This window comes from Thamnophis sirtalis, unplaced genomic scaffold (genome assembly GCF_051295495.1).
Source record: "Thamnophis sirtalis isolate CommonGarterSnake01/CBP01778 unplaced genomic scaffold, rThaSir2_p1.2 scaffold_3, whole genome shotgun sequence".
Lineage (NCBI taxonomy): Eukaryota > Metazoa > Chordata > Lepidosauria > Squamata > Natricidae > Thamnophis > Thamnophis sirtalis.
In genome coordinates, this window is record NW_028261383.1 from 47,455,137 (window position 1) to 47,468,720 (window position 13,584).

Sequence of the window (13,584 nt, forward strand, 5' to 3'; positions counted from 1 at the left end):
GTTACAACAGCACTGAAAAAAGGGACTTATGACCATTTTCCCACACTTGTGACTGTCAAAACATCTCCATGGTTACAAAATTTGGATGCTTGGCCATCGGCATGTATTTATGATCGGTCCAAGGATCATGTGATCACCTTTTGCAACCTTGATCAGGTCAGCTTCAGGATTGACACGCTTCTGAGAAGCAAAATCAATGGGGAAGCCAGATTCACTTAACCACTGTGTTACTAATTTAATAACTGCAGGGATTTGCTTAACAACTGCGTTCGCAAAACTCTCCGTCTCACTTAGCAACTGAAATTTTCAACGGTGGTTGTAAGTCGAGGATCATCTGTAATTCAGGTTTTCTGGCCTGAATATTTCAATACACTGGTGGAAAGGGGAGAGTGTTTTCCTGTAGTCTTTCCCCAACTACTTGTGCTTTTAAAAAGTTTGTTGTTCCATGAACATTCTGCTAGCTTCATTTTTCTGTATAAAAGTTTTGCAAATACACACAAACAGTCATCCAACAATCTTTCAAATCCAATTAATTTAAGATTCCATGCTGCTAAACCTCTGCAGTATCCTTGCAGACGGAGATCTTCACATTACAAATCTTAGCCAAAGTGGAACTTTCTAATTCAAATGTGTTTTTTTTCAAAAAATCAAGAATCTCATTTTTTTTTTTAAAAAAGTGAGAGAAGTTTCTAAAGCATCCATATCAATATAGGGCATCCTGTGCAGACATTATGTGAATGCACAAGCACCCAATAGTAGCCATTTTGCAATACTCGTGTTAGGTGTTCAGGTGTTGAGTAGGTACATAATATCTAAGCAGTGAATTCCATATGAAATTTTATTTCATCCATTTTGCTTCACACTTACCATCCAATTTCAGCATAATCACAAGTTGGATATCCAAACCTGTTTTCTGGCTTGCAGGATTTCTCATAACCCCAACAAGCTTTCAATTTCTTTAAATGTTTCTGTCAATACAGAATTGCCATTAAAATGATGCAATCAAAGTTAACTTATTCAATCGTGCAATGAAGAGGGTCGATTTCGGCTTTTGAACAATGTGATTAAACATTTTAAAAAACCTCGGGGGGGGGGGGTTCAAAACAAAAATAAAAAATCAGAACTGCATATGTTTTATATTCATTGCTTGCAAAACACTACGAATGTATCATATTCTAAATTTATACACAGCAGACTACAAAGAAAAGAAACATCACTCTAATACAGCCTTTCAAACTATCTTATAAATCCATTCTAACTGGACATACTGGATGTTGTAATCTGAAGGTCAGGGAAGTGCGTTCTAACACATAAGTAAATAAACAGACATAACAGAGTAAACATATTACTCAGTGTCACCAGCCATGCATTATACACCATTATGTTATATCAACATATAAGATGGCCATTCATTTTACAAAATAAAATTCTGGCAGGTTTGCAATAGCAATAAAACAAAACACAACAAAACAAAGAAAAAAGCAAAAAAATGGTAACTCCAACCTCTTATAATACAATACAATATAACCCTATACTGTTTCAGACAAATGGCTATCCAACATCTGTTGGGGCTTTTACAACTTCTGGAGGCAAGTTGTTCTACTTGAGAGACCGCCTTCTGCCGATTACCTCCCTTCGACCGATTAGATCGCACAGACTGGGCCTCCTCCGAATCCCATCTGCCAGTCAATGTCGACTGGCGACTACACGGAGGAGAGCCTTTTCTGTTGCAGCTCCGACCCTGTGGAACGATCTCCCCGTCGAGATCCATACCCTCACCACCATCCAGACCTTCCGCGCAGCCCTCAAGACCTGGCTCTCCCAACAGGCCTGGGGATAGGTTCCCAATTTACCCGCCCGAGTGTTGACTGTTGAATGAAAGTTGTGTTTTATTATTTTTCTTTTGTTCACATTTTGTTTTGTCTTTTGATACTGCACCCCCTTCCCTGTGATTGTAAGCCGCCCTGAGTCCCCTCAGGGAAAAGGGCGGCCTATAAATCTTAATAAAATGAAAAAAATGAAAAAATGACTAATTGTTCTAACTATCAGGAAATTTCTCCTCATTTCTAAGTTGCTTCTGTCCTTGAATAATTTTCTTCCATTGCTTCTTGTTCTATCCTCAGGTACTTTTCAGTGTTTTTCAACCTTTTTTGTGCAAAGGCACACTTTTTTCATGAAAAAAATCACGAGGCACACCACCATTAGAAAATGTTAAAAAAAATTAACTCTGTGCCTATATTGACTATATATAAAGTAATTTTCCCACGGCACACCTTACACTATGTCACGGCACACTAGTGTGCCGCGGCACAGTGGTTGAAAAACACTGCTTTAGATAATAGTTTGACTCCCTCTTCTTTGTGGCAACTTCTGAGATATTGGAACACTGCTATCATGTCTCCCCTAGTCCTTCTTTTCATTAAACTAGACATATCCAATTCCTGCAACCGTTCTTCATGTTTTAGTATCCAGTCCCCTAATCATCTTTGTTGCTCTTCTCTGCACTCTTTCTAAAGTCTTAAGAACTTTTTTACAATGTGTTTTTCCTCCAATGTGTTATTTCCCAAGTTCCAACCTCACTTTTCAGACAAAAAAACAGCTTTTTACATGGTTCTGGAAGGCCAAGAGAGAGGGGTTTTAGCAAATGCCAAGGGGAAGGGTATTATAGCTCAATGGGCACCCACTTTGCATATTCCCCCATTGTGAACAATATCCAGGTATTCCTATTGCTTTCCTTTTCTTCTATCCTCAGGGAATAAGGATCCAGTCTAGTACAGTGGTATAAAACTCAAGGCCCGGAGGCTGGATCTGGCCCACAGGGTGCTTATATTTAGCTTGCAGGGCCACCCTGGAAACAGTGAAGGACTGGCCCGCGGTGCCTCTGTCAGAGAAAACAGAGCTCTGGAGGGACACATGTGGGTCCTCCCGAGCTCTGTTTTTGTTGGAGGCCGTCGCAGCCAAAAATGGAGCTCAGGAGCCCGTTTTCTCTGGCAGAGCACTTGGGCCACCACAGGTACCCCAATATGAGTGATGTTGAGCTGGCCATTGCCCCCTGCCCCTCCCCCCCTGAGGTAAAACACAACCCTGATGCAGCCCTCAATGAAATCAAGTTGACATCCCTGGTCTAGTATCTTCAGTGGCAATGATTCTACCACCAAAGCTAAAAACTGATTGGAATTCATCTAATATGATTCTAAGACTGAAACAAGTCTCCATTGGGTTAGGAAAAGGAATACTTACTTTATAAGGGCAAAAAGGATCCTGCCTGCAAGCAGTGGCAATGCCTGGATTATTGTGTAAAAAATATGGGACGTGTTCTTCTGGCAACATGATGCTTTCATAAGGATACCTTGGCTCTTGCAAAATGTTGCTGCCATTGTGAAGATGTTCATCTGGTCCCGTGGCCACTATTTTTGGAAATAGAGCTCCCAACGTAAGCAGTATTAACATGGCAGTGAGAAAAACCTAAAGTAAACACACCAAAGATTTATGGGCTGTAGAATAACAATTCACCAGTCCTTAAACATTTATTTTTAAACTCGTGCAGCTATATTCCCTGACAGCAGAAAAATTCTTGACACTGGCATACTATTAATATTATAGATTCTAAAGTAATGAGTAAGAGAAAGCTGTCATCCCCAAGAGATTCTTGGGAATCAGACAGGAGAAACTATGTAGGTTTCCCAAGAGTTCTATTTTCTCTGCTTCTAAAAAAGAATGGAAAGCAAAATAAACATAATGCAGAAACATCTGATAAGACACTATATTAAATTTCATAAAATGACTATCTTGTTTCTCTGAAAAAAGGGCTGTACATGTGCCTTAAAAAAACTTTTACATTTAGCCTTATAGTTAAGGAAGGGAGAAACTCTATTGCAAGAAGTTTCTTTAAGACATGAGGAGGGATCAGATCTGATACAAATTTCACACAAAACAGTATCTGGAATTATTTTCATGAATACACATGTCTATATCTTTTAGGTGGTTTTACTAAATTTGTATTATTATTATTTTTAAAGATTTTTTTATAAAAAAATTTATTTTTGAATAAACACAAACAGACAAAACACACACACAAAAAAACACAAAACTATCTTCCATTACAAATTGTAGAAAGTGTGTTGATTGGTTACAAAAACTTCCATGCATCCCTTCCACAGTCCTCACCTACAATTCATATCAAATCATATATTTTAAATCAAATATATTTATATATATTACTATCATCATACCTCAACCTTCATTTGACTATTGTTTTTACATCCTTTTAGCAATATTTTTTTATATAAAATATTCCAGATTTAAAGCAAAACCACATAATGGCATTCCATTAGCTCTTCCCAATATCATCCAGTAACATTACATCTTTATAACATGTTCTAAATAAAAATTGGTTATATTTAATAATAATTTCTAAACCTCTTTTCGTAGTCACCATTTGCAATTTATATCAAATTTCCTCTTATCAAACCAATACATATATATGCATTATTATCATTATCAATCATTTATTTAACTATATCCATTATCACTTCATTTTATACATAATGCTCTAAATTTAACTAAATTTGACTTAATTTTTTATTATAAGCTTTCATTACATCAATCTGTGTCTTTCCAATAATAGTGCAGTTTTACGTCTTTTGCCATTTGTGGCATTAGTATTCTGGTTATTTCCTAAGTAAGTTTTGTATGGGCTTCTCTTCGCAACTTATTGCTTATTGCATATCTTGTATAAGCTCAAAACCCTACATCTGCTTCTTTGATCAGCTTCTCTTTGGTTATCACTAGTGCTTCTGACAAGATTTATCTTCTTAGTTCCATCAATTCTTCTCTCTTTTCTTCTTCTATACTTTGAAATCTGGGGTAGAGCTTCAATCCATCTATCTCCCCTTTCCATATTCCACTCTTTCCATTTCCAACCACGCTCAGTTCACTGTCAGTATCAACAATTTTCTTGTCTCTGTTTATTTTTCCTTCAGTTTTTAGAACTCTGACCTCCACTTTCTTCATTTGTTAACATCCTCAATTTTTCCATCAAATTTTACTATTCTGTGATCTATGTTCTCCAATCTCTTCTCAATTTTCTCTGTTACTTCTAATAATTTTTGAATTTCAAACATAATCTTTTGCAATGTTAAGGTTTCTTTTTCACGTTGCACCATTCTTCCAACTTGTAAACACTGCCACTCTGGCATTCAAAACTTTTTATTAAATTTAAAGCAAGTTTATAATCTTTCAAGACAAGGCTTTGTTTTCACTCCACTCCAGCTGCCAATCAAGCTCCCAAAGAGCACCTGTATAAACAACCCATCACTCTCTGTAAACAAGCTGAAGAACTTTGAAATCCAAAGTCAAATGATCAAAGAGAAAAAAGAAAAGACAGTATTTCCAAGCCTTCCAAGCCTCCAAGTGGCAGTGTTACTTCCTTTCCCTCTGTTATTACAGTCCTCTTTGTATTCCTTGTATATCTTCTTTATATTCTGGGCTTAAAGAAAACAAAATTCTTAAATGGAGCAAAAAAAAATCCCATCCATTCCAGCATTATAAAAATAAGGAAAAAGATTTTAATCCATAGGTATAAAAAAAAGAATATAAAAAGTAGAAGACGAAAAACCAATCCGTTCAATTTAAATAGGAAACATTTGCAAAAGTTCCACCCGTAAAAGAAAATTTTTAAAAAAGGATAACACACTGTCTAATGTAGCTTAATTTCACTGCTTACTATCTTCTGTTTTCAAATTTAATTTAGCTTTAATTTTTGGGGGGGTAGTCTCTTTTATAATAATAAGATTTCCTCAACAGATGGATTCCGTTTTCCTCCCATTCTGGAGCTGTCTGAACTTCAGCAACTTCAATGGCTGCGCTTCTGTCGCCAGCAAAAAGAGATTCTCCTGGATCAATCAGAGACTTTGCAATGACCCTGAGATCAGCATGACATACTTTTCCCTGTCACCATCTCTTCGGGATGGTTTAGGTCCAAAAGAACCGTCCAGAGGCAAAAGTATCAACCGCAATTTTGGAGTTCCAAGATCGCACATCGTGTCATCAGCTCCTAACTCTCCTATTTTTAAAAAAGATTTTGTTTATTTGAATTTATATGTCACCCAACTCCAATAGACTGGTATTAGTAATATGGAGAAAAAAATTGTGTAATAAAATTGGCTCTTGCCTTTTTGTTTTTCCTTACTGCTAGCATGAAAATTTGATGTACAAAAGCTGTTTGCCTACAGCAGACATAATTAATTAATATAATACCTAGGTTGTGATTATAGTATGACTACATAAACTTTTAGAGGTAACTGTCAATAACCTTAACACTAACCCACTGGATGAGGAAAAAAGTATATGACAGCCAAAATAAACAGATGGATTTGATGAGTGCACTAAACTAAATGCTGGATTATGAAAGGGAACAAAAGGAATGAAAATCATTTAATTGATGTATGCACTAATATATAAAGTGTGCAGTACACAAGTAGACCTCAACCTATGATTACCATTGAACCCAAAATTTTCATTGTTTAAGCAAAGCAGTTGTTAAGTGAGTTTGCCCCATTTTAGTGACCTTTTCCCCATAGCTGTGAATCATTCCAGTTCTTTAGTGAAACATTTGGTCATTAAATAAATCTGACTTTCCCCCATTGACATTGCCAGAAGCCAGCTGGGAAGGTTGTAAATAGTGATCACATGACCCCCAAGGCAGTGCAATTATGATAAATATCCGCCAGTTGCCAGAATTTTGTTTATGTGACCATCGGATGCTACAATGAATATGAGTGTGAAAACAGATCATAAGTCACTCTTTTCAGTGCTAATTAACTTTGAATGGTTACTAAACGATTGTAAGTCAAGGGCTCCCTGTATTTATGCAAATATGATTGGATGTTTATTAACCTTTCGAAGTTCCAATGGAACATGTGCCTCCCCCCCCAAGCATACTTACAACTTGGATTTGAAGGTCCCTTGACCAGGGGCCCCCACAACCACATTTTAAGGATTCAGCAACCAGCCTGTATTTATGTCTGTCTGCAAAATCCCACATTCATATGACCACTTTATTTTTTTGCCAGAAACCAGTGTTTATTTCCTGTTTTCGGGGGAAAAACTGCAGCAATGGAATTGTTTAACAACCATGCTGTTCATTTAACAACCAGTGGTATACTTAACAACTATCTCAAAGGTGGTCATAAAATCAGTCCCGCACAACTTAGAACTATAATTCTGGGCGCAATTAAAGCGGTAAATCAAGGACTATCTGTACTTCTAAATATTCAAAATACTTCTTATGTGTTAAGCAATATTAATATAGTAAATGTTCATTTATTAAATGTTAATTACAAAAACTAATATGGTTTTGTTCATGCACAAAATCTTATCTAGTATTTTAAATATTTACAAAATACATACATTAAAATATTGGTACAAAATTATTTTATTTGATTGCATAAACAATTAACAGTCTGCCCTTATAAAGAAGCCTTATCTTAGTCTATTAAGCTCAGGGTTTACTGTAATTATACAATTATAATTATTAAATAAATACTATAGTCCAATATACTTCATAGAGGTCACATCATAGTATATAATGAAGTTATTTATTTGGCTTGGGCTTGACATGTTGTGTAAACTCAACCAACAAAACTCATCTAGATGTAGCCAAACTTGATTTGTCTTGTAAATCCAAGAAATTTAACAACTGGTTTCTATTTCCTAGTATAATATAAAATATGCAAGACAATTACCATTTTTCACTTTTTTAAGGCATGAAATTCAATCAGCTTCCAGGTATTCAAATGTTGACCCTGTATTTCAAACTGACCATTTTAAATTCTAATTCTATCTTTTTGTTTTTTCTCTTCTTAGAGAAGAGTGTTTGCAGGGAGAGAAGTGGAATGGGACAGGAAACCAAGCCAACCATCAGCATTTCTGTGTTCTTAATTTAGGCAGAGAAACAGCCAGCCATCCATCCCCATTACCTCTATGCCCTTTCTGGTTAAGAAGTGTTATTCAACATCTGGAAATAGAAGGAGAAATTATACAAGATGTGAAATATGAAAAAAAGAAAACAGACTTGAATCTAATGAGCACTTTCATACCTTTCTATCTTTTTTAGGTCCATACACTGCTTCACCCACTGCCTAGAAAGAGGCCGGTTACTTTTCTCCGGTGTCAGATCCAAAGCTAGGGAGCCAAAATTGTGGTTTACTTAATCATCCATTCAGTGAATTAGAGGGATTCGTCCCCAAATCCTGTATCATAAACCAAAAAAACTGAGTTCACAAATTGTACAAAACCAAACCAACCGTATTCTGAACCTTGCCGCAGACTGTTTTTCTCTCAGTGGAACATTTATTTCATCTCCAAGATGGTATTATTCGGTAAACAGAAGCTGTCTACTTTCTTCCTCAATGTTCCTCAGGTCTACAGCTATCTCTTTTGACTTATTCTAAAGTTCTTTTGAAGCCTTTGCTATATTCTTGCAGTTCCCAAATTCTGGCATAGTTAGTGACCCAAATTTAACCACATATAGCTGAAACCATCTTATATTGTTCTGTTCACCTGAAATGTATCTCACTTTATTTCCCACCCTCCAGTATCAAATTCTAAAATGTAAATTCAGATTATGGCACAAGGAACAATGCACAACAATGCACAGGAGTAAATCAGCAATAAACCATTCAAAAGTGAGCCCTGCAGAATTAGAGAGGAAGGAGAGAGGTTTCCATAAACTAGAGCCAAGTTTCCAGAGACAACAGAGGAAGGGGACAATGGAAGCCTGAGTATACAAAAGCCCACATATAGATCTTTAGTTATCATTCCTAGGACAGATCCTGATGGGTGAAAAGGGAAGTCTGTAATCCAAGATATTTGGGGCACTAGTTTGGGAGGATTGTGATAATGAAAACGGTGGTGGTAACAGTTTCACAGGGCAGATGAGTTTTCTGGGAATATTTAAAAGAGAGCAAGAAAAAACACCACGAAAATTTGTCCAGGAAGGCATTTTCTGGTAACAGAAGGCATAAAAATCTCAATCCCTGAAATCAGCCATGCTCTTTAGGGAAACGATTGACCTGGGAGAGAGATATCTTATCTGGACCTTGAGATGAATGGGATTTCCTACCAACCTCATTTTAGAAAGGATAAGAGCCCAATAAGAGAGTCCTTGTTCTCTTCCACGAGGCTGGCATGGAGCGAAAGCCCCCCTCCCCCGCTGCAAATGCCCGAGGGGACGGGTGGGACTCCCAGAAGAAGAGCCCCCGCAGATGAAAGGCGGGAAGATCCCAAGCGCCCGTCCCGGGAGTGTCACACTTACATCGGGACGCGCCAAAACTCTCCAATCCCGATCGCGGATGGGAAAAGTGCACAGCGCGAGAGAAGGGACCAGATAGCTTCTCCGACCGCGGCCCGAACCTTCCTTCCTCCGCGAGGAAAGAAGGCAGGCAGGCCGGCAGACAGGCAGGGAGCCCCGATGGCAGCTGGGGAAGGAGGAGCCAGCGTGGGATGGCTCGGCCCTCCGGAAACTAAGCCGCGCTGCTGGGGAGACTGAGGAGGGCAGAGGCTTCTCCGCCGGCCTTGCGTCCCCGTGGGGATTGCGAGGGCAAGAGTGCCGCGCCGGGCAGTCCGAGGCTGTTTTAGCCGGGAGGATCGGCATCCACGCAGGCTGTGGGTCTCTCACGGGGACCTCTCCTTGGAAACGGTCACAACTCTCTGGGATGTGAACGGAGGCGCTTTCCCACGTTCACGTGATCTCGGAGGATGCCCATGCCCTTGAGAATCTTAAAGCAGCATGTCTCGAACTTTAATATTCTTGAAGACCAACTCTCCCGCGCAAAAAAACAGGGACACTTTCTAAAACGGGAGGAATGAATATTGAAATAGGTCATATTTTCATTAAGCAGCAGGCGGGAACAAGAGAAGGGAACTAGATGCAGCTTAAGTGTCTGTAGAGATTCCCAGTCATCCAAGTCATGCTTATGATAGATGCAGGCTAGTTTTGGCAGGGAACGAAGATTAACAGAGAATCAGCCTGATTCGATGGAGAAGTTGAGGAACATCCTATCCTATAAGAAGGAAAAAATAATTTATTCTTGCCAAGAATGCCCTCGATGTATACACTAGTCACCAGCACCACATCTTCACTTTTTAAATATTGTTATCCCACCTTTTCTTCAGCAGCTCAAAGTGGCTTGTATTGGGATTTTCCTTTATTCACAGTAGCAAATAATCTTGCAAGGTAGGAAGAAGGCCTGATATGATTTGCCCAAATCACTCTGAGTTTTCCCAATCTTGGACCAATGTGTTAAAATACACAAATTATAAATCTTAATGAGACTTAAATACATGTGACGATATCATTATCCATGTCTGAAATAATATTAAGACAGTGATTGAAACAACTGTATTTCAGTATCTGTTATTAATTGTAGTGAATACAATTATTCTTTCACAAAATGTATGTTGAAGGAAAGACCTGAGTGTTCTCTTTGGATGTTGTTTGTGTGCTTTCATTCAAAACTCTTCTAGTGATGTCTTCTTCATTCCTGGATTGTGTGTTTCTCTAGTGAAACATATCCAAAAAATCTTCTGTCCCATCTAGTTGAAATTGTTTCTGATTCAGGAACTTGTAGAATTCTGAGACGCCTTTAGCTGTTTTGATGAATCACTGAAATTGGATTGTAATCAAACTGCAAAATTGAAAATACTCCTCCAGTATTGCTAGTGACACATGGAGTTTTTGCAACATTATACAACTAAAGTACAGTATTGTTAAGGGGATATATCACTAATGGAGCCCATCTATTGCTTCAGTAGTTATGGCAGCATAATTGCTTAGTGAAGAAATTTTCTAGCGATGTACTAAAACATCTGAGAATTTTAAAATCCTAATTTAAATGGATTAAAAGAAGCAATACAGCCTACATTCAACTAAAATCTTTAATTGTTTGATTTTTGAGAGGGAGGGGAGTCACTGCCCATTTGCAGTTTTAAATTGCACTAATATGCTCCTGCAATCTCTATATTATTTTTATATGACACAAGCTATCGTATCTAGTTCCCAGTCCAGAATTAATTGGTCGAGTATGATTACATTAAGTTCATTAAAGATAGTTAATTTCTTTCTTTCATCAATAGGATTTATGCCACTGAGACAATGTATGCCAAATATGTGCCACACAGTATCCTCTTTTGGAAGAATTGCAAAATAAATATATGGAGGAATGAATGAATCAGCAGAACGAATATCAAGAATTTTGTGGTTAGATGGAATTGAAGAGATCTTCAGAACAAAAGATGAGAAGTTTAAAGAACAAAAGGCAATATAGAAAGCATTGTATGAACACTGGGAAGTATTGTTACAAACTAGATTTAACTATAGTTCATTTTGTTATGAACTGTCTTTAATTTCTTTGCCTTATTATTAATACTTTTTGCTTACCTTAAAAGGGAATTGTGATAATTTTGTATCACCGTATGTACCCATAAAAACTCAACCCATGCAGTGAGAACTTATTGAATCACTGATTATTTGCTTGCAAACTATTAACAGCCACCAGAATCTTTTTTTTAATTTAAGAAAACATAAAACATTTCAAATATTTTACACAACCAACCAAAACTTAAACATATTTACACAATGTTAACAGTGTTTTATAGTACTGTACCATATTAATGTATACATATTATTTAAAACTAATTTACTTTATAAAATGTTAGATTTTCCTTGAAATTAAAAAGATAAAACATGTTAATACAGACACAATGAAGATTTAAACAACTAAAATATTCTGCTGCAATTAATTATATAGGTTTTATTAAAAGCCAAACTAATATTCCCACTGGATATTAAGAAGGACCTGGCCTGATTATTTGCCCCAAAGTACTAAGATGCCCAAAGTACCTATTGGCAGAAGTATTTTACTATATATTCTAAGCTATATTTTTCTTAGTAATTTGTTTCTCAAATCTTATTCTCTGTCCCTCACAATCAAATGTGTAACTTTATTTCTATAGTAGAAAAATAATAAAAGTAACAGTATTCACAATCAGTTATGAACGCTTGCTTCTTGCACTCACTTTTTATGTTAACATTATGAAGATAACCATTTTTCAGAATACAAAATGAATATATTCATGTCCTTGTACATAACAAAACAAACGTATCTACAGATATGCAAAAACTGGAACAGATTTATAGGGGAAGAACACATTAAAAGTGAACAAACTATTTTCAGAATAAAGGATAAACAGTCTGAAACATATTTTTGATTTTTAATTATTTTAAAATGTAAAAGTAGATTAAATTTCATAGACATGACATTTGATGAGTGAAATTAGTAAATTGAAGAAATGTAAAGGAAATAGGATGTCAAACTGCTAAAATTACATTGCAATGCGCCTGTATTTTAGATCTAAGTTTAACCAATGGTTATAAATAGGCCACATGTGATAATAATTATCTAAAAGGACAAATTATTGTCAAGGATTGGGTTAAAAACCTTTTAAGGATTTTGTTTTTAAGGCAAACAGAGATTTCCCAATAACAGATTGTATTCTTCTCAAAAGTGAAGAATATTTATTCTAAATTAATGTAATTCAAATAAAATATAGAAGTAATTTAAAATTAAATAATATGCATATCTTTTTTTATAAAAAGTCATAAATTGAATTTTAGATCCAATGTTATTTTGTATTTATTAATGTACTATTTTGAGGATTAGTCACATATTATAAAGGGAAACCATCAGCAACCATTGCTCATTTTTATTTCAGAATTACTGAATTGCTAACACAAGTTATTTTTGAGTGAATAGATTTTCTCATTAGAGTGTACTGCAGTTCAATATCAGAATCAGGAAAATGTATGCATACTATAAAATATAAATTTAATTTACTTCCTGAAAATGAAATATTTCAAAATATAGATGGGCAATTCCTTAACTAAATTATTCCTAAATTTAAAAACCTTAAATAGAGCAACTAAAAAATGGGGAATCCTCAATATCTGTGCTACAACTTTTTGCATGTAGTATAAAAATTATTTTTCTCAGTGTAGCAGGAGTCCATAATACAACACTTTCTACAACTATTCAGAAACAATTCAGTTGCAGGAGGTTATTGTTATATATTTCTTCCGAGTATGATTCATATGTTAGTTACCAAGTTTCTACTTTAAGCTAAGTAAAACCTTTGTGGAGAATTATTAACCCAGGGAAAGTAAATCTTACTAACATAAGATAATTCTCTGTTAACCAGCTAAGAAGTATGGCAAGTTACTTCTCCATATTTTCAGAGAGTGGTCTTTATCTGTTTGTCAACAGGTAAATTTTTGGTAAATATATCAAATAATTTTTCATTTTTTTAGGAATATTTTTAAAAACCTTAAAAGATGAATCAAGTCAAATATCTCAGTAGAATAAAATTAATTTTCTAAAAATGTTCCTTATAACCATGTAAAAATAATGAACCACAATAAGGTGACAACAGTAATATTCCAAAAACTGTATGAATACTAAGAGTCTGATATTGTTGATTCTTCTGCTTCACTTAAAGAACTAGAAAATAATTTCAAGTACAATACCA

General features: G+C 35.9%; 1 protein-coding gene across 2 annotated transcripts in view; it reads right to left on the bottom strand.

Moving 5' to 3' along the window:
• EOGT (EGF domain specific O-linked N-acetylglucosamine transferase) overlaps window positions 1–9,531 on the bottom strand; it is a 33,169-nt gene extending 23,638 nt beyond the window's left edge. Inside the window, exons 1-4 of one of the 2 annotated variants that reach the window (XM_087708858.1) lie at window positions 9,317–9,531; window positions 8,100–8,252; window positions 3,241–3,465; window positions 868–968 (exon numbers count right to left, since the gene is read on the bottom strand). In XM_087708858.1, coding sequence (XP_087564984.1) covers window positions 868–968; window positions 3,241–3,450 — 311 coding nt within the window. In that variant the 5' untranslated portion in view covers window positions 3,451–3,465; window positions 8,100–8,252; window positions 9,317–9,531. The remainder of the gene's footprint in view (window positions 1–867; window positions 969–3,240; window positions 3,466–8,099; window positions 8,253–9,316) is intronic. The other variant, XM_087708857.1, reaches the window with a different exon arrangement.
• Between the last annotated feature and the right edge of the window lie 4,053 nt (window positions 9,532–13,584).